At 48.2% G+C, this 24,588-nt stretch overlaps 1 protein-coding gene across 3 annotated transcripts in view; it reads right to left on the bottom strand.

Moving 5' to 3' along the window:
- The window catches only part of GLT8D2 (glycosyltransferase 8 domain containing 2), a 333,232-nt gene that overhangs the window by 50,262 nt on the left and 258,382 nt on the right, over positions 1 to 24,588 (bottom strand). For all 3 annotated transcript variants that reach the window (XM_069629915.1, XM_069629916.1, XM_069629917.1), the window contains 2 exons: positions 12,040 to 12,152; positions 10,471 to 10,637 (listed from right to left, as the gene is read on the bottom strand). In XM_069629915.1, coding sequence (XP_069486016.1) covers positions 10,471 to 10,637; positions 12,040 to 12,152 — 280 coding nt within the window. The remainder of the gene's footprint in view (positions 1 to 10,470; positions 10,638 to 12,039; positions 12,153 to 24,588) is intronic.

Here is a 24,588-nt window from a genome sequence, read left to right as displayed (position 1 = left end):
GGTCAGCTGGGCTCATCGGGATATAGCGCTGGGCCGGACATGCCTTGTAACATCGATTGATAGCTAAACTAACATTTGTCCTTTTGGCCACACATTCCCACCCATTCATCACACTTCATGTGTCCTGTTGAGTTGCAACTTCTTGTAAGCGCTGATCTTAGATCAATGCATGGCCAGGAACATTGATATGCGATCTGGAGTGTCTTAATACATCGGTTCGGGAGGCACCTTAGGTTCAAACAATCAGGTCCCATGGGCGTAGTCAGGGGCATGGGCGGGGGTGCTTGACTAACCATCCTTGGCAATTTCGGTGAGGGATGGTATTATGATCTGTTGGTGCACGTGTGGGCGCCCCCCTTTCTAGGGTCATTAACTCGGGGTCGACGGAGGTACCACTGACCCGTGGGGGGCATGTGACCGGTGCCTGAAAGGCGGTGGGATTTAGGACCAGGTAGCTCGTAAGTCACGGAGTCAGGCTTTGGCGGCCTCTGACACGGGGGAGGGTGGTGGATGCTTGAAACGGGTCCAGCAGGATTGGGAGGGAAGGCAGGGCTATGCTGTTTGAACACCGTCTATCTCGAGAGGGCCTGGGCAGGAGGAGGAAATAGCCTTGCAGCTCCATGGCATCTTGCACAAGGCGGTTTACTGTCGTATGGGTGATGGGCGACTAACAACACATGGGGTTTCTAAAAGCACTCATATGTATTTGTATCTACATGGGATACTAGCTGGGGATCATACTTTTTTACATAGCATTTCACATTTACAGTTGACATACGAACATGAGGTAGTGTCAAGCAGGTGTGTGTAAAGAGTGTATTAAGAGAGCAACACAAGTTATTGTTCACAGTTATCAGCTGTCTAGTCTTTGTATATCTCTTCATTACATGTAATATCGGTTGCACAACTTTCTCTTTACCCATTCTCCTTTATATTAGCAGCGAACGTTAGTCAACAAGGAACAAATTACATAAATGGTTTCTGCACGTTGCAAGGGCTTTCGGGGTGGGTATGGGTGCAGGACGCCACGCCGTTTATAGCTGGGGGGCTTGGTGCAGGGGTCAGGGGCTGCAGGGTTTGGGCTGATCTCAGTTACATCCTAGTATTCTCGGTCATAGTTGGGGCAATGATGTACTGTGGAAGGTCAACAGCTACAGTGTTTTATTTTGTTGTTCGCTCGCGTCTGGTGACTCGTGAGAATGAGTCTTCAGTGGATCTGCCATGCAGTGGGAGGTGGGGGAAGTGTGGGCCTCTGTGAGTGCGGTCAAGTGGGGGTCACTCTGCAGCGTTCAGTGTTTCTGCCTTGGGTTAGATATGCACGTTTCTAGCAAGATGGAGATGGCTTAATACAAAATGGCGTCTATTCTCAGCCACATAACATGATGGTGCAGCCCCACGTGTCGGCCAGCAGCCGCCCTGCTGCCTGGGCCCGGTAGGCTGGGGGGCTGCCGACGAGTCATGGGTCTCAACCAGGGTGGGACATGTAGTGGGAGGGGGGTCCTATTGACCTACCCTTCCCTACATAGGCACTGTGGAAGGAACAGCAGAACTAGCAGACATTTACAATGCACACTCGGGGGGTGTGGGGATGGAGGGAGGTTGGGATCCAACTTTCTCACTCTGCCTGTAGGGTAGGAGCAGCTTTGGTGTTCACCCCGGTAGGGTATCTACCCAATGTCAGGAGGGGTCCCTGTCCCCCTGCCTGATAGCGTCATGACATTGACCCTGTCGCACCAGACCCTCTATCTCAATGTACCCCGTCTCCAGTTTTCTGGAAGACAGAAGTGGGAGTTTGATTAAAGAAGTGGGGTGAATCTTTATTGGATGTTGGAGTTGTGGCAGAAAGAGTGCCCTCCCACCTGCCTGGGCCATGGGAAGTGGCAGAGGGCTCTCGTGTATGCCACATACACCACTTCTAGGGGTTCTATCGCGTGGCTTCTCCTGACCCCCCATTGTCTGGGTCTGTCCAATGAGACTATATCACAGGGCACAAAAAATGGCAGGAATCAGGTGGCAATATCTTGGGTTGCTTCCATGCCAGAAGTGATGTTAGAGACATCAAAGTCCTATACAGTGATGAGCCAAGCCTAAGCAGCCGCATCGGCACAAATCTCACTCGTCATGGTTGCTCTCTTCCACGGAACCTTGAGCAGACTTCAGGAGGCGAAATATTGCCAAGATGCTGATCCTGAAAGAATCTCATCAGGTGACAAAGTCACTTTCATTTTTTCACAGTTTCCCACCATCCCCATGTGAGGTGTGCTGGTGTGGACTCAAGTCCCCTTCCAACCTGCCTAGCGTTCATGAGGATAGGAGGGATGAAGGGAATGGTTGCGGCAGTCGGCGCAGTGCTCCCCGGTGATGGCCTAACAATGGGTCTAGACCAGAAAAGATTTGATGAAGTATTATTCTATGGAGTTCTTCAGCTATTTGGAAATGGAGCTTGTTGTCTGTGATCAGCGTCAATGTAAGCAAATGTGATTTTTGAAATATAAGTGTGAAGGGATGGAAGCCGTCGTTATCTAGTGACTTAAATAAACCATTAGGAACGGAAATGCTGGTCTCCAAAGGAGATCAGAGTAGTGGCCCCTCACTAATGGCTTCCTTCAAAGACAGATTTGAAATTTCAAGCAATAATTAAATTATTCTTCAAAGTGAGAATCCTAACATTTGTTAAACGCCTTACACTCTTAACCCTGCTGAGGGGATTTCGGTTGAAAATTCCCCTTATGACTGTTTCCCCTTTAGCACATACATGAGGAACTCTTGCTATAAGTGAAATTGGTGTCTCCTGTCGAGCAAGGGGACGTGGCGACACTCTACGCCTATCTCCACATTGGAGCTTCTAAGGCAAGTTTTGTTTCCCTGTCTTTTTGGGTCCCCCCATTAGTGTCACTACTTGAACCCACTTCCGAACCCACTTCCGAAGCAGTACACCAGAAATGGGATGTTGGGCTAAGGTATGAAAAGGACCCGTCATAAACACGTCATTCCGCAAGTCAGCCGTGCCCAATCTGGCCTCTGTCGTGGTGTCGCAATGTTCACGGTTGTGTTAAATGAATGGTGCACAGAAGGCTAAGTAGTGGTCCGATACATTTCCATCACAGGGTTTTTCTGTATCATGCCTGGGGGAGCTGCCTGTAAGCATCACGCGTCAATTCAGGACAGACTTTTTAGTAATGGTAGATTGCATCCACTTCATAGGCTGATTTCCACTTTGACCTTCCTGGGTCAGAAAGCATTGCTTCTGGTTGTAAGCCACTTCATAGGCTGATTTCCACTTTGACCTTCCTGGGCCAGAAAGCATTGTTTGTGGTTGTAAGCCACTTCATTGGCCAATTTCCATTTTGACCTTCCTGGGTCAGAAAGCATTGCTTCTGGTCGTAAGCCACTTCATTGGCTGATTTTCACTTTGACCTTCCTGGGTCAGAAAACATTGTTTCTGGTCTTAAGCCACTTCATTGGCTGATTTCCAATTTGACCTTCCTGTGTCAGAAAGCATTGCTTCTGGTTGTAAGCCACTTCATTGGCTCAATTTCACTTTGACCTTCCTGGGTCAGAAAGCATTGTTTCTGGTTGTAAGCCACTTCATTGGCTGATTTTCATTTTGACCTTCCTGGGTCAGAAAGCATTGTTTGTGGTTGTAAGCCACTTCATTGGCTGATTTCCACTTTGACCTTCCTGGGTCAGAAAGCATTGCTTGTGGTTGTAAACCACTTCATTGGCTGATTTCCACTTTGACCTTCCTGGGTCAAAAAGCATTGCTTCTGGTTGTAAGCCACTTCATAGGCTGATTTCCACTTTGACCTTCCTGGGTCAGAAAGCATTGCTTCTGGTTGTAAGCCACTTCATAGGCTGATTTCCACTTTGACCTTCCTGGGCCAGAAAGCATTGTTTGTGGTTGTAAGCCACTTCATTGGCCAATTCCCATTTTGACCTTCCTGGGTCAGAAAGCATTGCTTCTGGTCGTAAGCCACTTCATTGGCTGATTTTCACTTTGACCTTCCTGGGTCAGAAAACATTGTTTCTGGTCTTAAGCCACTTCATTGGCTGATTTCCAATTTGACCTTCCTGTGTCAGAAAGCATTGCTTCTGGTTGTAAGCCACTTCATTGGCTCAATTTCACTTTGACCTTCCTGGGTCAGAAAGCATTGTTTCTGGTTGTAAGCCACTTCATTGGCTGATTTCCACTTTGACCTTCCTGGGTCAGAAAGCATTGCTTCTGGTTGTAAGCCACTTCATTGGCTCAATTTCACTTTGACCTTCCTGGGTCAGAAAGCATTGCTTGTGGTTGTAAACCGCTTCATTGGCTGATTTCCACTTTGACCTTCCTGGGTCAAAAAGCATTGTTTCTGGTTGTAAGCCACTTCATTGGCTCAATTTCACTTTGACCTTCCTGGGTCAGAAAGCATTGTTTCTGGTTGTAAGCCACTTCATTGGCTAATTTTCATTTTGACCTTCCTGGGTCAGAAAGCATTGTTTGTGGTTGTAAGCCACTTCATTGCCTGATTTCCACTTTGACCTTCCTGGGTCGTAGGGACTCCTCCCATACCTGCAAGAGAGCGGGCGACTGTGGCGATGCGTACTCCTGGTAAAATTTAGCGGTCAGGGAGTCTGGACCAGGTGCTTTACCTTTGGGTAGCGTGATAATGACTTCCATTATTTTATCGATCGTGATCGGGAGCACAAGCTTATCCCTGGATTGAGGGTTCAATGAGGGCAGTGATATTTTTGAAGTAAGGCCCATATTTCTGGTTCATCTCTGGAGGGGGGGCTGAATAGAGTTTGTGATAGAAATCCCTAAACTCTGTCACAACCTCAGAGTCCGCCCATCTATTGTTTCCCTGTGCGTTTAGTATATATTCCACCTGTTCGCGGCTGCGTTCAGACCTGACCACTCTCGCTAAGGTTCTGCCTGGCCTGTCTCCCTCACCGTATCTCCTAGCAGCAGCCGGTCGGGTAAAAAAGAGGGTTTGCCTGGAGGCGTGGGTGTTAAATTTCTCTAGCTTGACATCGATTTGGGCTAGTAATGCAGGATTCGAGGTCCTGGAGTGTTCTTGTTGAAGGTTTTGGAGTTCCCTTTCAATGTGGTCAAGGTCTCTTATTATAGTTTTGAGCACACCAGCCTCTCTCGATATTGACATAGCCCGTATATATGCTTTGAAGGACTGCCACCCAGCATCATCGGAGGTGGCAGCCGCCGTGTTTGACTCTAAGAAGGTGTCTATGTCGTTTTTGATGCCCGCACGGAATACTATGTCCCGTAGCGCCTCGGATTCGAATCACCATGTGGGCCTCCCAAGAGACTCTTTGAATTTCAGGTTTAATAGGATCGGTGCGTGATCGGAGAGTGTGCTGGTCCTATATCCACCTTAAGTATTTTCCCCACTAATCAGCTGGAGATTAAGAAGAGGTCTATTCGAGAAGACAGATCATGTGCTGAGGAATAGTACATGAATCCTCTGGAGGAGGGGTAAATGGACCTCCATGCATCACAAAGGTGAAGTGATTGCATAATGTTAATGTTAAAGGACATTTGTACCGTGCACTATCACCACCGGAGTGGTCCCCTGGCGCTCTGGCGGCTCTGAAAGAGGGAGGGAGAGGTGGGTTAGTGGTTGAGGCTGGAAAAGTGCAAGATTGCAGTGATGTGATGTTGGCAGCCTCAGCCCGGTGGTTCCTTCGGCTGGGCCTGGGGTGTATGCGGCCGGTAGTCGTCGTGTGCTGATGTGCGAGTCTATGTGTGTTTTTTGTTTTGTTGTTGCAGTGTAGTGAAGTTTGTGCAGTTCGTTGTGCTGGAGGTTTGTGGTTGTGTTTGGTTTGGAGTTTGAGAGGTGTATGCAGAGAAGAAAATTGTTAGTGGTATTGGTTAGTTGGTATCTCTATCCTGGATTGATCGGTTGGGCTTGTGTAATCTTACACGATGGGGTGCTTGCACATCCTGTGCCTCAGGAGGTACGTGCCCGTTTTTGCATTCGAGGCCATAACAGAGAGGAGTTGACCGGCAGCCCGGGTTTGGGGCCGGGGTGCTCTATTGAATCTGTCCAGTGTGCGGTCTAGTATTAAGTTCATATCCCCACCCCAGATTAGAGGCATACTGTAGTATGCCATCAGGACACCCCATAAGTTGACAAAGAATTCGGGAGAGTCATTATACGAGCAATATGTGTTGACAAGAATGGTCTTTACCCCTTCCAGGACACAGTGTAATATTATATACCTACCTTCAGGGTTGATAATGGACCACTTCACAACTAGTTTCAGAGATTTATGTATAATGATGGAGACTCCTCTAGATTGGTTGGAGTAAGATGTGAAGTATCTGTTTGCTCCCCACGTGGGAGCTATGTTGCGACAGGTTTTTTCCCTTGCATGTGTCTGCTGCAGGAAGAGGATGGTGGCTTTCTGTCTTTATGCGTAACCTTGGGAGTCGCCGTGAGCGGCCGCGATCACCACAGCTCCTTAGCTGGCCACTGGTGATTGTCGGAGCACCCGTTTTGCGGGCTTTCACCTCAGGAGCCTTCGACTCGGATTTATGTTGGCCCGGCTCCCGATGAAGTACGCCCAGTGGTGGGCTATGGAGATCCTCACAAGATGTGGTCCAGGGGATCAAGGTTAGCAGCCGGCGCGGTCATGTGCCGAATCCCACGTGGCTCAGCTCTCTTCTCCCCGGCAGCAGCGCTCCGAAGCTCTCGTCTGCCAAGGTCGCACAACCACAGCGGGCCACCAAACACGGGCTCTGGAGCTTCTCTATGCTCGCCAACAGGCCAGTCAGTGCACATGGGTGTCAGCTGTGCAGGCTTAAGTTTTCGGCTGTTTTAATCGTGCTGAGCCACCACCTTCTTCCCCAGTGTGTGGCCGATGTACGGAGCTCACAAGCTAAGCAGCCATATTAGCTGGCTGTTCAACAGCGCTCCTTTCATTCATTGGTGGATTTCCACTTTGACCTTCCTGGGTCAGAAAGCATTGCTTCTGGTTGTAAGCAGGAGTTGGCAGGAAAGTGATATCTGTAACTGCAAGCAGTTTCTAGAACCTCCTTTGCATACCTTAAGAGTGTGGTCTGGGAAAAGCACTGATGGATCCAATGACTGATTGGGATGGAAGTACAACGCCTCTTTTGGTCAGAAATTATAGTTTCTTCCTTACACCGAGAAGACATTGTAGAGGAACGCGCCTGAAACCCACTGGCCTCTTTACCTGGAGGGATTGATGTAAATGAAGAAATGTTTTAAATGTGAGCAAATGTAAGAAAATAACAAGGCTTTGTGAATGCTTTGGGGGGGTTGAAGATACCTGGTGTCCTATGTATTGACCATTCGACACAGGATCTGGAATGGGTGGGAACGATCTTAGAGTATGTGACCAAGCTCCCTGCCTGGCTCTCCACCCATGTTGGTAGAGTGGCTTTTGGGGCGGCAGTACCTCCCCGAAACAAGGGGTAGTGAAAGGGAAACAAAGGATAGTGAAAGGGGGAGGATCTCCATGGGACACTCTCCCACTGGTCCGGGTATGTGGCAGAGGACATTAACATTGGAGCCATCAAACCTCCTCCCTCAGGTACGATGGAGCCCCTTCCACCACACCTCTTCCACAGAACAACTTCTTCCTGGAGCATAGGTCATGTTCCCTAAAATGTACCAACCTCTGCCATTAACCATCCATGCAGGTCACAGGCTCTCACAGGTCTGAGTATCCACTCGAAGAGACCACACACCCGCCCACACAGTCTGCAGGCCGTCAGTCGCAAGGAGAGGTCCTGAGAGCTCCAAAAAAACCCAGTGCAACCAATAGACCCCTGAAACCGATCTACTTAAGCCCCGCCTACAGGCATCCTACAAGATGAAAACCCACTCCCGCGCAGTCATGGCCACCCTAGTACACATAATATTAAGGCAGCCTCCCAGTCTCGCTCTGGCCCTTAAGGAGGGAAACACTTGACCATCCCACCCTTCCAATTCCCCGGGCCCTTCGCTGCAGACCCCCTATCCTATTCCTGCCCAGGAGGAGATAGATCTAGCTATACCAAACAGCCAGCTCAGGCCAGTAGTGTGGGTCATTGGATTAAATGGAGGCTGGTGGTGAGAGGAGTTTCAAAAGCATTGCAAGCACTGTGGAGGAGAAGACAGTACAGGGGGAGAGAGGAGAAAGAGCCAGGAGTGGAAGAGGAGGTTGTAGCAGGAAGTGGTGTTGAGAAGTTGGTGGAGGATGTTGCATCTGAAGGCATTAGCTTGCTGAAGGGTCTCAGAACTCGACCCACCTCAGATCTGGTGGAGAGCATCTTGCTACACAGCCAGCTCTATGGAACCCATGAAGCTGACCTCTAGGTAGTTGAACCAGGAATACTGATCATCCTGGGACCCGAGAGTGAAAGACCGGACTTCTGAATTGTCATGTAGGATCTTTGGTGGGTCAAGTTTTATGGTTTCCTTCAGTTTGTAGTGGAGGACCCGCTTTCGTTTATTACCCTGGACCTTTACTCAATAAAGGTAAAAAACCAAGCCTTGCTTGTCCAGTCGTCTGTATTTTCGACTCGCCCCCATGAAAGGTACCCTTCACAAGGTTGTCTATAGACTACATACATGGCATTAATGGTTTTATCTTCAATACGAGAAGATATAGCCATCTCAGTATCATAACATAGGCCTAACATAGTCAGTTGTCCGAACAGTTCCAGGACATGCTTGACTGTAACATCCAAGCATCTTAAGAGCACATACATTAGGAGATCTAAGCATGTACAGTATGTCCTCCAACAAAAGGAACATGTGCTTCTGTAATTCTGTTTTGCAGAGTGGCGTTGAGTGAAGCACTGACGGTGGCCACCTAAAGGAGTTGGAGGTATGAATTTTCATGGGCCGAAAAGAGCTGTTTCAAATTTTGGGCAATGCAGTTAAGGTGCTTCCCTGACCGCGCTACACAGAGCGTCATTGTTTAGAGTGTGCCCATCTCGGACGCATTAAAAGTGTGTTTTGAAGAAATAACAAAATCCTACTGAGAAGGATTGTCGGAATATGTGCTCTCCATTGAATGGAACCTCGTAATTCTATTATAGGAGTGTCAAAAAAAAGGGACCCTTTTTCAGGACATATGTGTTCGGACACAGAATACAAAGCTGTAACAGGACACCTCCTGATGAATATCTGACTCAAATGGTCTTTTTGACAGAAACATGTTGGGTTTGGTGTAAACACAACAAATAGACCTATGTGATACTTTATGTCGTTGCTGTGTTTGCTAAGTCAACTGCTTAATGGTGTTTCTAAACGTTGTTTGTGATGCGTTCGCATTTTGACCGGGGTATAGGGTACTGAATGATTTTTTATTATTTGTATCAAATGTCCTATTTTGTACTCAATGAAATAAAATTAAAGTGTATATTTTATACTAAATACATTTTTCTCTGTTTCATAGAGTTTTGGAAAAAAAAGTAGCGGGTCACTGTTGAAAGAAAGGGTATTGTTTCTCTACCTCTTTGATTGAAAACAGTGTATGTTGTCTTTCCCTAGACAGTGGCGCTAGTCACGTCTTGCAATAGACTACACTTAGGGAATTAGTATTAACCTGTATAGCCATAACTTCACTAGAAAGGTCCAGGCTCGTATAATGTATGAACAATGCTCACACATTCAAGGCTAGCACGTGGGGCCCATTCCTCATAGAAAATTCTGGCCACTCATGTACAGGTCACCCAGGGGAGCTCTCCAGCCCTTAAGAGAGGGGTCTTTTGGAAACATCATCTGATCTCTTGGTGTGACTGTGGAGGTCCTGTCCAGGCAATGCAACTGTTCTTCTCACACTATAGGGAGGAAATAAGTCTTGGGTACCGTGACCATCCCCATGTAGAACACTGATCACGGAACATGCTTAGTACAAAGGAATCCCAGGGCAGCATTTGAACATCAGGATTGGCTCTACCCCAAAAGGGACCGTCCAGGCTAACCTGCTAGTTCAGATCCCTTCTGTATGGGATCACGAGGAACCCCAGACAAGTGTTGCCCTCAATATGCTTCATTCGTTGTGTGCCGCATGGAGTAGAACCAAGCCCTGTGGGCATATGGGTTTCCTTTTCTGTAATTGCACTGCAGGGCCAAAGAAAAACGGTTTGGAGTATTGCCCGGACCAATGCCAGTGGTTATGAGCTATTGAAAACCTTCCATGCACCGCCTTCCAGTTTTGCGAAATACTATTTCCCCTGAGACTCAGGCATGGTGAGCTGGGTTGTTCCTGGGGTCCCCATCACAGATACGGTGGATAATAGGCCAGAAGGCTGGCATGGAGAGGAGATGAACACACAAAACTGGCCTGGAGAACTGATGGAATACTGGATTATAAGAGGGAAATCAAAACATTGCAAATATTGTTTGTCTGTGACATTAGTGCTGCATATGGTTACATTAGGTATTAGAGACTTTTCTTAAATGCATTCACAAAGTCAGAACAAAAATCACAGTTAAGAAAAGCTGTACGTACTCCACATTTCTCATCATCCATTTCTCTAACTGCTTGGTGACGCGGAGACGTTTCCACTCTGTCATGTTAGCGACCATCACGCCAGGATTGAAGGAGCACGTGCTGGGGCTGATGCCAAGCTCCCGGATCGTTTCTCTCCTGTAGTCCAGGAAGCCCATGTACGTATTCTGCGGAGGTAAGTACTCGTTAATGTTGTGAATCCCTTCGGAAATATGGACCAGCTCATGCTATGGGTAAAGCATGGAAACGGTTCATGATACTGTGGCAAGGTGCTGGTCTCCTGGCAGTCTGTTTTCCCTTTCTAGAGTCTGGTGACCCAACCATGGCCCTGAGGGACTCAACAAAGAGCCAATGAAGATTGAAGGCAAGGGGTTGGTGATTCCAGAAGGTGGAGTCCTGAAGATGCTGCCGTCCCAAACTTGAGAAGCGACAGAGAGATTTGTGTCCCAGGAGGGCAGGTCTACTGGCACTGAGGAGGACTTGTATGAATGGAGTTGATGTGTAGGCTTAGCTGTGGGGAGGTGTGAGTCAAAGAGGGCCAAAGTGGGTTCGGTTGGTGGGTTTTATGGTTGGAAGTTGAGTTCAGTGAGAACTTTATTCACCATTTCTTGAACATTTCTTCGGTCATATCCAGTAGTAATGCTGTATTAACCACATGTAAGGTGCACCTTTTAATTATTATATATTTAGAAAGGTTTTGTGTCGTTTTTCCTGCTCACAACCCTTGTTATTATTATTTTGCATTGTGCTATGTTATGTTCATCTGATTTTCTATTGTGACATAGTACCACAGTAGTGGTTTCAAAGCGCATAGAATTGTCTGTAGAGTTGCATATTGTGCTAATGCCTGGGGAAACCAGACTTTGGTTTGCTGGACGAAAGAGTGTCAAAAAAAAGAGTAAAGTAAGTCTTTGGCAAAGCTGGAAAGGGGATTCGGAAATCCTACATTACAGTCACTTCCTAGTAGACTACTCCGGTGTCCAGTCAAATGTTCGAATGCAAAGGGTCGAATGACCTCTTGATCAAAAGTAAGATGACCGAAAAAAAGGATCGAAATTTTTATTTATTTATTTATATTTTTTAGTTTAGCATATATAAAAAACTTTTTTATGAGAAGAAAACTGGGGGTTGGGAGGGGAACCCCCCATAAAAAAAAACAAAATCGACCCTTTTTTCAGTCATTTTACTGTCGAATAAAAGGCATTCGAGGCTTTTGTTTTCGAACTTTTAACCTAGAACCGACTACTCCTATTGAAAGTGTTTTTTAATCTTTAAAACCTAGTGGCTTGGTTGGCAATAACCATTCTCTTCATAGTCCATTTAACATGAAACATATATTTTTCTAACGCTGGTTTATTTGCCCTTTACCATATTCCGATACCAACTATTCTCGCCTAGTGCCATCAGTGAACAGTCTGAAGTGTTTTCCACCTTCTGTGACAGTTAATATAATCGTGGGTGGATCGATAACAATTAAACACACAGGCCACACCCCTCTGTCCAATCCCCATCATTTAAGAACAGATGGAAGAATAAGGCAACATAACAACTTTCCCGCTGAAGCCGTACCTGCATCCCCACAGTCCTGATCATCTTGTTGGACGATGTTAAATCGCAGTCGTCTGAAAAAGCAGCGATATGCCCGGGCGATATTCCCGTATCGAACAGCTCTTCGATGTCACCTGAGTTTCCACATAGTTGAGGTAAATAAAAAAGAAAGTTTAAAAAAATCTATTTGATCAAACATTGGCCAAACTAATTTTTTGGGCTTTTCAGCAGTTCGTTGCAGTTTATATTTATAGGTCCGCAAATACAGGGCCTGATGCAACTTGAAGCGCCCGTTATCACAAGACTTAATGGTTTACCTGTAAGGCTCTGCCAACTGATTAAATAGTGTTGGGAGAGAGGTGAGCTACCCCACCCCTCTCACCACTCCTGTATGCATGCATCTTGCTTGGTTTGAGGGGGGAGACGTCCCCCCTTCCTCCCAACTGGCATCTGTGCTAATCATCAATTAATTACTAACAAGAAAAGAATATAATTAGGCCTAATAACGTGCACCAACTCCATTTTAAGCAACTCGCCTAAAGCCATCTTTTACTAGGCCTGGAAATGATCTCTAAAAAGTCTCTCTCTCTCTCCCCCTCTGTCCCACACCTCACACCGTCAGCTTCAGCCCCCACCCTCCTGCCTCCTGTCCGCTCCGCACAAACCCAGTTCTCACGGAAGTTCAGCTATTCATTGTTGCAACCTACAGTGCCGTCCCAGAACAGATGAGCTCAATGCGCCGTGTGAGACAGAACAGGCCCCCGCCTGAGTGCCCATCCAGCTCCACTAACCTGCCCGTGTCCCTCTTTGGCCCCCACCCTGCTAAGCTGTAAACTACCAGGCCCATGCCCCTCTCTTCTTTGATACAGATACACATCTGGCCCCCTGTAGTGACCCAACAAAGACACTCTCAAGAGCCCCGATTTCAGACCCACATATATTTCTCTCCATAACACTTGCCTATTCGTACCATGAGGCATTAGGTGGCTCAAAACCTCCAAGGTAGGCACCCGGGATAGGGATTCTAGGTTTATGGGTTCCAGGGTTGCAGAGGGTATAAGGCCTGCCCATAACTTGTGTATGACCTCTGAAAGGCACCCACATTCCAACCTGACTTTACGAGTGTCATTTGTCTCATGCTCTCAAATGCTGTTTTTGCAAGATCATTTAGTCAGGGAAAGTGTCATTTTGCTGGTCTGACGTTCACCTCGCAGAGATGAGCCCAGCTGACCCACGTGCCGCAGGAGTAACATCTAAGCACCCACCAATCCTGTGAGGTCAACCCATATGGATACATACTTTGCTGGTGATCTGTCCTAATGAAGCTGTGGGATTGTATATTGTAATGTGATGTCATTTATGACGCTGAATGCCTTTTAATCTGCTACCTGTGTATCTGTTGACAGAGCGCTCTCCGGCAGCAGAGTTCTCTGCGTGCACAATTTTCCTAAATAAACTTTGTTCAACTTGCAATCTCTCGCCTGGACTCATTCCCTACTGGGATGTGCCCATTATTCTGATTTTGTGATATTGTGTCGGGGAGTGGGCACCTTGAATACTTCCACCATGTTTAATCTGCACCTGAGGCACGAAGCCTGCAGTTTACACAGCCTCCTACAAAGGACCACAAAATGCTTTTGATCTCTGTATAATCCAGCATCATGTCATCAATAGTGTTAAAGCACACTTTCAGGCCCCAATACCCAGGGCCGTAAACAATGCCCAACAGAACAGTGTAACCTCTGTGCCGAATCCCAGCATATCGGCACTGCTTCCGAACGGGGGGCATGAGGCCAGGGTGGTGAGGCACCCTATTCCCATGGCTACCCCACTTCTCCTTGATCTCATTCCTCTTCACTCCTACCCTCATACCCTATGTACTTCACTAAAGCAGTCCATGTAGTGAGTACTGAGACGAGGAAGATTCCTAGTGAGTTACCACACCAGCACTCACTTAGTACTGAGACGAGGAAGATTCCTAGTGAGTTACCACACCAACACTCACTTAGTATTGAGACGAGGGGGAGTGGGGTGACACTGAAAAACCATTGGAACCACTTTTACCAGTCTAGTGGTTCCCAGCCTCCGGTTGGGAGAAGAAAGATAAAAACCAAAGAAAGACTTGACAGATTGTCAAATCCTCCCAGGAGGAACTGCGGGAGCCAGGAGCAACCCGATGTGCAGACGGGTGCTGACCAGCAATCCCAGAGGAAGGAAAGAGAGTCCGGGCCGGTCCATGACCCGATGACTGCACAGCCCGTATGCGTACAAAGACTCTGGACGCCCCAAAGACTTGGGAAGCGTTGAAGTCAGAGACCATGTTATTCTGGAACAAAGCTAGACCGCAGAGCCGCAGGAAAGTACGGCAAGCCCACAATTGAATCCACTGACCTCAAGGGAGCCAACAGCTGCGTAGACCACAACACAAGGTACGTGGGTAGTCAGGAAGGAGGTGAAGGCTCAAGGAGACCGTGGTTCGGCTCAGAAGGCTGGAAAGAAGTGTCTGGGACCCTAACACAGAAAGAGAAAAACAGAGAAGTACACAGAGTTGTACTAGGACTTGACAGGAGAGTAAACCAAGCCTACAGAAGGGAAAACTGAGGTCAGAATTGCGAGTCTGTTATTTGCACCCAGATAAAGAGAACTGGAACTTGATGGCCAGTTCATACATTGCATGGCAGGTTAGTGAATCATACCTGTATCCCGCTACAGCCTGAGGAGTGTATCTAGGCTACTCTTCTTCGTCGCAGTAACTGGTGAGACGTAACCAGGTCTGCACACCATGGTCAAGGAGCCCTTCAGTTTGGAAAGTGTATCCAGGCTACTCTTCTTCGTCATAGTACCTGGTGAGACGGAATTAGGTCTGCACACCATGGTCAAGGACACCTTCAGTTTGGAAAGTGTTTCCAGGCTAATCTTCTTCGTTGCAGTACCTGGTGAGAGGGAACCAGGTCTGCCCAGCAGGATCAGGAACCCACTTCAGCTTTAGAAGCATCCAGCGCAGTATACAACGAGAGGAAGCCAAAGCTGCCAACCAGGGTCTGGTACCCCGAGGAGCTACTTTTCTAGCCTGAGAAAGACTGGCCAGAGTGAGACACTTCCCCAACAGCCAAGGGTTGGGTGAAATAATATTTGGAAAATCATAGTAAGACAAGACCTGTCTTTTGTCCAGAGGAAGGGGAATCACCCCTCTGCATCAAGGTGACGTTTCCTTTTGATTTGGTTAGCTTAGTGTGCCAGGGATAGATTTAGGATTTTGACACTGGACATTGGGATTTTTGCTATGGACATTCTGACACTAGTTATTTCAGTTGAGGCAGGGAAACCCCTCTTAGAGTTAGGGCGAGATAGAGTTTTCTTCTCCTTTTTATCCTTGAATAAAAGTTATAATAAACACTGTGACACCTCTGTGTCAAGAATCTTACTTCTGCACCCTTACACCTCTAAATATGCATTTAATATAGGGCCAAAAAGGAAGATTGTACCACTTCAAAATAGGATACAGACAACCGTGCAAAGAGGGCATCAACATTAATTTAAACACTTTAGTTGTAACTGATGTAATATATATCAGACTGTCTGACGACCATGTTCCTATTTCCGGGTTTGAAAGATTTGATCATTATTCATTCTTTACCCTTTTCCTCTGGGACACCTGAAGCAGCTGCTCTAATTGCTCTAATCTGTCCTCACCTACAAGTTTCACCCTTTAATAACAGAGGTTAAGGTCCATGCATACCGCGAACCCTGCAACTAAGAAAGGCCCCTGTTGTAAAATGTTCAAACAAGGCAAGTAGATTTATATGAGAGCAAAGTTCTCATACATCAAATTGCATTTTATGAGAGGGACTGCTAGGTGGCGCGAACCAACATGGTTTTGTGCTGAAGGGGCTCTGTCTCTCTCCCATTCCCCAGGCAGTCCTACTGGTGTTTGAACGCGCAGAGTTCGGCACCTGTCCCCCAGAGCACAGCTAGGAGGTGGCGGTGGACAATGGAGCACGGCCTGAAGCAGATTGGGTCGGTTCCTGGCCCGGATTGGTGTGGGAGGCTGCACTATTGCATTTTCAACCCATGGTGGGCCTGTTCATATTGCCGGATGTTAGGCAGAATCCTGTGCAGTTCCCTTAGGGAGCACTGCAGAAGATTAAAACTACAGGTATGATCAATAAATCCCCTTTGGTATCAGTCTGTACCACAAAGATTTAGTTGGTAGCTGTGGCTAAGCAGTCAGACTTATCTCAAGAGGGAGATGAGCAGTATTCATGGTTTACACAATAGGGCTACAGTACTATGGCACAAGGAAACACTGACCAAAGCTTTGTATTAAAAATAATATACATTTTTATTTTACACACTTCTAGTTCAACACATTAATCCCAGTTAATAAAGCAAGTTAAAATCAGTCAAGAAAAGTATACACAACTCCCTAGTTAAATTGTAGACAAGTTTGAGCAAGAGTGAAAACTGAAAAAAACAGAGGTGTGAAAACCAAACACAAATGGCACTCTGGCAATTTCTCACAAGGGAGGGAAAGCACAAGTTATACAGGAATATCTGCTTACACAACCTAGCAACACTTCCCATAAGTTTGTGAACAAGTTTAGGCAAGGCAGTACTTTAGTATGTATAGTACTTAAATGAAAACCAAGCAAAATGGCACTTCACAAGTTTTAAAAGTGGGAAGAAAAAGGTGGTTATATGTAGTAGGTGCACCAACACAGTTCTAGTTGAGAAGCAATCTAGAGAAGGCAGTTCTAACAAATTTAGCCAAAGTCAATAGGCCTGTGCCAGAGTCAGTGGTACAGGGCAAAGGGCCCAGGAGCAAAATGTTCTTGTAGCTGCAGTTAAGTCTTTGGTTAACGATTCGAAAAGGTGGATGCAGAAGATGAAAGACAATTTTAGAAGATAGGGGCGGCCAACCCAACAGGTAGGTAAAGGATTTAAAACACCTTTAGCACTACCACGCGAAAAGGGTGGCCTGGCGGAACAATGTACCTTGAAATGTAGAAGAGGCTCCTGCGGTGGCGGTTGTTCCTGGCAGTTCCTGCAGTTTGGGTGATCCAGCAGAGGAAGAGGGACTCTTGTCGTGGAGGAAGGTTCGAGTTACTGCACTGCCCAGGGATGAAACCAGCCGCGGTGCTGCCCAACGAATAAAGGGTACTGGCGATTCGACCAAGGCAGGTCCAAGAAGGCTATTGGCAAACTGGTTGGCCCCACCAGCTCAAGGGAAGAAGGCTCTTGCAGATGAAGATCTTCTCTCGTTGTGTGGAGAAAAGTGGTGGCTTCACCGGTGGTTCAGTCGTTGCAGATGTCTCTGGCTTCTCTCCTCTTCGGCTTCTTAGTTCCAGTGGCGACATCTTGCTCGTCCAGTCCTCAGGACCCTGCTTTTATGCAAAAAGATCCACATTCATACAGCCTAGCTGTCACTCACACAGTGGAGTGGTCATCCTGGCGGGAGACCCTCCAGCCTATCAGGGCAGAGTGCGAAATGGGTTGCTGAGGCAACCCTGTCCAAGGGTCCTACTCCCCCTCCCACACAATGGATCCACCCAAGACACAGTGGCGCCGAAAGGAGGGCTTCTTGGCAGAAGCCCACCAAAAGGACGAATAAAGGATCCCCGACCTGGGTTAGGAGTTTAGAGAAAGACACGAGAAAGAAGTTATATTAAAGTTCTGGCAAATGAAACCTACCAGAGTAAAGTTAATATAAAAATAAACCGGCGGTATGTTAGAGGCTGTCAGTAAATGTGGTAGTCTCGAACAATGGGAAAATCCCATAGGGAAATATTCGCGGTCGAATATTTTTGGCAGTAACCACTGCCACCAGCCAGAAACTTTTGAGAGAGGGACTGTAAGGTACCCTCTCGAAAATGAACATAAGGGAAATACTATTAACCCTTTCCAGTACCTCCATAGTAAGATGGGTTGTACTGGTTTTGTTCATAAGGAGTGACTAGTAAAGTCATTGGGGACTTTACATGCCCTGGGAGACAGTAGTCAGTCCCAGGGTATGGAGTCTATGTTTGGGGCTCGCTACGACACCCCTGTGTCACTGCACGGAGGGTGCTGTGTAACACATGTGCATAAAGATGGTTCCTATGGGGGTGAGATAAACCCCATAGACATTAAACACAAAAATAGCCTAGAACACACATAGCAAATATGCCTAAGAGTGGGGAAAAAAGAGTCACACTCTTAGCAGGAGAAAAAAACAAACCCTTCAAATCCAGCAAAGCTGCTGGGGGACTCTATAGGTAGGGGAAATTAGCCATAAAATGAGAATTCTCCCTAACACTGGATACTCGTGGTGTGGGGGTCCTGGGGTCCTGGTTCAGGTTGTCGCAGAGGTAGATGTGGGCCCCTCAATCCTTGCAGGGGCTGCCAGAGCGACTGGAAAATGTCAACAGGGGTGGGCGGCGGCCACCTGGGGTGTCTGTGAGAGGTTCTGTCAGGGAACATAGCAGGCGGCGCAGCATTAGAGTTGGCCACCGGCACTGCCAAGTAAGGTGGCGCGCGAGTGTTACGTGTGCCCTTCGGTAACAGAGGGCTGACAGGGTGCAGCATCGGGCCTGCAAGGACTGCACCAGAGGAGCACGTTGGAGATTTCCGGGCCAGGAGGCCACTGTTGGGAATTACAAAGGCGCGTATCACAAGGGGGGTCCTGCTGGGGTCCCTACAGTTCTTTGGAGTATCCGGCCCGGGGAGCAGGAGGAAGATTGCATCGGGACCCTCGTGGGGATTCCAGTGTTGGCAGAGGCCGTCCTGGCAGATAAGGAGGTGAGAGCCGGGACACCTGCCGCCTGAGGGCCCAGTGGTGGGGCCTGTCTCCCGGATAGGCCTGGACCCTTGAACCTGGGGTCTGGGATAGTGAGGAGCCTGCAGCGATTGATGGTGCTAAAGACCTCTGGATCTTGGAAGGCAGGTGGTGGAAGGCTGGGAGTGGTGTCCGGGCTGGCGGGTGAATGGTTGCAGGGAGGCCTGGCGCAGGGCCCGTGACTGCATTGACTCTTGGATCTGTGGTGTTGGGGGTTGACCGGACCCCCATCTAGTTTAAATTGCCCTTGTGGCAGTTTGGAGGGGGCTTTTAGTGTCGGCTGGAGTTTTGCTCATCACTTTCATGAGAGGCTGTGCGGGGTGCACTTCACCCAGTGGTGCTTGGACTGTGAGGACTGGAAAGCTGGCGGGCAGACTCAAGGACGGAATAGGGGCCCTGCAGTCGTTTCGACAGCCTGAAGCAATGGAGGGTGCAGAGACGCACCGGCTCTCAAGGATGGAGGCGGGAGAGGGCACCCAGGTCCCGCTATAAAAGAAGATATAAAGGACATTTTCCAAGAGATACGGGAGCTGCGGGGTGAGCTACAGGCCTCTATCTCAGACCTCCAGTGTCAGGTGGAGGTGCTGGGGACTACGTTTTAGGATCTCAAGAACAATCAGCTCATTGCGGATGTGGATAAAATGAATTTTGAGGGGAGGATGACTGATCTGGAGTCTAGAGACGAGGACTACCAACTGAAGATGGCCGACCTAGAAAATCGGGAACGTAGAAACAACCTTTGGGTTTTGGCCTCAAGGAGGCGAAGGGTGAATCTGCCAGTGACGTGTTTTGCGAAAGGTCAAAGCATTGGTCAATATCCTATTTACTGAAGAGGGAGGAATGGTGGTGAAAATAGAAAGCGCCCACTGTGGCAGCCTGGTCAGAGGGAGAGGGCAGAGATCTGTGGAGGAGAAGTTTTTACGGCACACTCAGAAAGCTTTTGTCCTGGAGCGGGCGAAGCGTCTACATACTGTTCAATTTGAGGGAGATTCAATCCAGATATTTCAGGATCTCTCGAGTTTCACGCTGGCTAGACGCCAAGATTGTTGCCCCCTAACGTCTTGGTTGGCGGACATAGGGATCCGTTACAGGTGGACCTTCCCGTTTGCATTGGTTTTTGAGATCAAGGAAGTGGATTACCGGTTGACCAAGGGGGCAGAAGCAGAACAGGTTCTGTGGCATCTTTCAGAAGGAGAAAAGGATGACGATGGTGTCGGGAGTGGAGTGGCGGAACTGCCAGCGGCGCAAGAGGGACTAGGTGGACTGTCCCAATGCAGGAGACTCCCACAGGGCTGTACATTTCAGAGAGCAATACTCTATCTCATGTGAAGTGATTAAATTTATCTTTTCTTTGGTGCCTTACTGGTTTGAGCTGTTTTAATGGTTTACTGTGCATGTGTGAATTTTGAGCATTGTTGTGCAGGCCTTGCTTGGGGGGAGAGGGGTCATCCCATGGTGGCCCAGCTTTGGATGGGCGTCTCAGGGGCGAGCGGAGGAGCGGAGGTACTGGGAGGTGATAGTGGTGGAGATTGGGTGGGAAGGGTGGGCTGAGCTTTTAGAGTCTCTGGGGACTGGTTGGCGATGGTGTGCTATAAGGGGTTGTGACTACAGTTCTGGTGCATTGAAGCGATTTATGTGGTGGCGGTTGCATTGAGTAGGGGGGGTGGGACGATTGCTTTTTGGCGGGGATAGTGAATGTAAAGGGGCTGAACTCCCTGACAAAGCGCTCACTGGTGGCGCAGGAGTTTAAGAGATCTAGTTTGGATGTGATGACGCTGCAGGAGATGAGGATGTTGGATGGGGAAGAACAATGTATGCCCTCTGGTTGTTGGGTGGTACGTACTGGGCCTCGAGGGAGGTGCAGAAGGGTGGGATTGGGATTTTGATGCACAAAAGGGTAAAGCTTGACAATATCTTTGCGTAGAAGGGGGTCGGGGAAGAGCGCTCTTAGTGTCGTGGACGGGGGGGCTGGCTGTTCCTGGCCACGATGGATTGCCCTTATTCTGGGCAGAATGTTTTCTTAGAGGAAACGTTATTCCAACTGTTCAAGGAAGCTAGAGTCCCTGTTATATTGAGTGGCAATTTTAATATGTGGGAATGGACCAGCAGCTGGGTGCGAGGAGACGAGGCTGAGGGACTGTTTGGGTAGATTTGGACTGGTGGATGTATGGAAGCAGCTCCATCTGCATGAGTGGGGAGGAGGTGACGGTCACAGTGGCGATGGTTTGTCTTGAGGAGGTCGTTTTGGCGATTCGGAGGTTGCAGACTTGGAAAGCGCCTGAGGATGGCGGTTTAAGCCAGGGTTTTATAAATCTTTTGCAGTCTGCCTCTCCCTCCATCTGGTTAAGTTGTTTAATCATATTTTGTAAACTGGGAGGGCTCCGGAATCCTTTTTGGCATGCTTTGATATCAGTGATTTCCAAGGGTGGTTGAGGCCCCCAGGTCGTGCAGGGGATGTCGTCCGATATCCTTGCTTAATGTGGATGCAAAGATCTTCACAAGAGTTCTGGCCTCTAGACACGAGAATGTGATGCTGCGCATGGTCCACACGGGTCAGGTGGGGTTCATTAGGGGGAGGCAATGGGAAGATACCCTGCGTAAGACTCTACACTTGATGGACATGGCTCGAGGTAAAGAGGACAGTCCTACTCTCTTGGACCTCAATGCGGTGAAGGACTTTGATTTGGTTGAGTGGGCTTTTTTTTTTTGTACAGGGTCCCCAGGAAGTACGGATTTGGCGAAAACATGATTAAGGGGGCGTTGTACTCTTCTGCGCCGGCTAGGGTTGCGGTGAACGCTAGGTATTTCAGGGTGTTTAGGCTGCCTAGTGGACCAGACAGTGGTGCCCACTCTCGCCCCTTCTATTTGCACTATCTATGGACTACTTGTGCAGCTATTTAGGGCCGCCCCTCAGGTGGAGGGGATTCGAGTAGGGGGGCGAGTTTAAATTGGAGCCCTACGCTGATGACGTGCTGCTTCATGTGCACAACACGCACACCTCAATCCCATTGGCCCTGGAGGTGATAGGTCGGCTCAGTACATTTTAGGGGGTTTAAGGTTAACCGGGCAAAGTCGGTTCTGTTCTCCTTTGATGACGATGGCTCTACAAATCTGGAAACCTTGGGACACCTGGGGATGGAGGTGTGTTTGGAGATGTGGGCCGTGGTCACCTGTAGACTATGTGATCTGTGTGGGGCTTTGTTGGAAACTTTGTACAGCGATATGGCGACCTGGGAGAAGCTCACTATATGAACTTCCTCCCTGGGTTCCTGTATCTTTTTCAGATGCTCCCGATATAGGTTGTAGAGGCTTTACTTCGTGAGGCTTAGGGGCGTCTGCTGCAGTCTTTGTACCAGACGAAGAAACCTTGGGTGGCCTAAGATACACTGGTCCTCCCTAAGGAGGGCAGGGAGGATCCCAGACCTTTTGCGGCACAGTTGGGAGTCCATCTGCGGGAAGAGACGGGCAGTGGGTTTTCTTGGAAATTCTCTACCTGAGGCCTGCCACAATGGGGGAATGGCTGTGGGCTCCCAGGGGGAAAATCCCACATAGGGTTTGCATGCATCCCATTCTGGGGGTGATTTGAGATCTCTGGCATCAAGGGGTGGGAATGCGGGGGGTTAGCACGTGGCCGTCCCTGGCATAAGAAAGGAGATTCCCGATTTGTCCAGATATCAGGCTTGGTTCGAAGGTGGTTTGGCCAGGGTAGGGCAATTGTGGCGTGGGATTTATTTATAGCCCTCCAGGAACTGGGGGAGGCACTACCTATAGGGAAGGTAATGTTTTTTTGTATATAAGGCTCAAAGGGGTTCTTATGGCTGAGAAATGGAAGTCACAGCTACAAAGGGAGCTCACGCAGGTGGAGAAAATATTGTCCTTCTACTTGGATATGAAGGGTTTGATTTCCGCCTTGAATGGTGTGTTTGTGGCTACCTCAGGACATGGAACTGATGGTCTCCGGGGCAGATGGGAAGGTAACCTTGGAATGGATATTGATGAGGGGCTGTGGCCGTTGATGTGCCGGATGGCATTTAAAACATCGGTATCCTGTCAATATAAGCTGCATGGGATCAAGCTCCTCCATCTGTGGCAATATGATCCTGTCCGCCTCTCTAAAATGTACACTGGAGCCTCTTTGTTGGCATGGTTGCAGAATGCGGGCTACGTATTGGCATATGTGGTGGGTCTGTGAGAGAGTGTAGGTGTACTGGATGGAGGTTTTGGGCTGGATAAAGGAGGTGGACGGGCTATCTCGCCCCCTGGAGTTCTTGCTGGTGCTGTTTGGTTTTCAGGACAGGGAGGGACCATTTTCTGTTGCTGGCGGCCACAACTCTCCGCCCTCTGCAACTTATCCAAAACAGGACTGCGAGACTTGTCCTTGGCCTCAAGCTCAGGGATCGTATCTCTCCAGGACTGAAATCTCTGCACTGGCTCCCAGTGGCGGCAAGGATTAAGTTCAAAACCCTCTGTATTGTCCACAAGGCCTTCTGGGGCCTGGGACCTTAATACCTTCAACTCTCTCTTCCTAAATATCTTCCTTCTCGATCTCTTCGCTCATCCGCCTCCAACTCCCTCAGGGTTAGTTGCTTCTCCAAGCAGCGAGTTGGTGGTAGATCTCTCTCTTCTGCTGGGGGGCCCCCCTCTGGAACAGCCTCCCTGTCTCTCTGAAACTTGAGGAGAACTATCTCTGGTTCCAGAAGCACCTCAAGACCTTCCTCTTTGCTTCTGTTTTCTCTCCTCCTCTCCCCTGCTGATCTCCTGGCTGAATCTGAAACTGCACTGGTTACCTGGTACCTTCTGATCTCAGGCCCAGGACCCCTCCCCGGCAGTTGCACACCTGCACTGCCCCCCTGGCTACTCTTGTACTCGGGGACTGTTTCTGTGTCCCTACAGCCCCTACTAGCACTCGACACCTGATGACTGTACTTACCCTTGCACTTGCCACCTGCTGGCCACACTTTTATTTATTCTCTTTATTTATTTTACTGTTGCCTATGTACTGTACTGCCCCCCCTTCCCTGTGCACCTATCCCATTCCTCCCTCTCCTGCACTCGCACGATCTCAATGTCACCTGGCCAAGTAGGATCATTGTCTCTGTCTTCCCTATGTTTCCCCTCCCTTGCCTCGTCGCGCCTTGAAACACTTGTGTATAGGCGCATTATAAATGCCATATTTTGTTTTTATTTTTTTATTTTTAGTTTATTACAAACTTTTTACAAGGCATCATTCATCCTTTACATTAAACATTTATCATCTTCTATCAATCAATAAAAAACACAAAGAAATCAAAATCAGAGATCACAGTTCCCATCAATACAGAAGATAGAGGCAGGCAAGGTTCAAGGAAATATAAAGGAAAATTGAAAGGACAACACAGTGGATGGCCAAAAACATAATTGTCACACACAACTTTTCTCATTCCTATTGATGTTTTAGGCCAAGCACCTTGATGTAATAACCTGTCGAGATAATTACTGACTGCACATGTCAGCATCTTATTATTCCCAGACAGTATGCACAACCTCCAGTCATCCATATTATCGTTCAATGGGGCACATTTTCCCAATGCCGTAGATCTTTCTGATTTCAATGGCAAACATTCAACAACCAAATGCTTCAGGGGTTCTACTTTGTTTTCGCAGAATCGACAGTGACTATTCTTAGTGCTCTGGTCATGTCTTAGCAGGAGCATCACCTTGGTCGGTAATTGATTTAGTCTCAGCCTTAAGAATTGATCCCGAAGATGTCTTGATAG

The sequence above is a fragment of the Ambystoma mexicanum genome, chromosome 12, assembly GCF_040938575.1.
Source record: "Ambystoma mexicanum isolate Mex_15411 chromosome 12, UKY_AmexF1_1, whole genome shotgun sequence".
NCBI lineage: Eukaryota > Metazoa > Chordata > Amphibia > Caudata > Ambystomatidae > Ambystoma > Ambystoma mexicanum.
The sequence above is the reverse complement of the archived record's forward strand: the minus strand, read 5'-3'. Positions and strand labels throughout refer to the sequence as shown.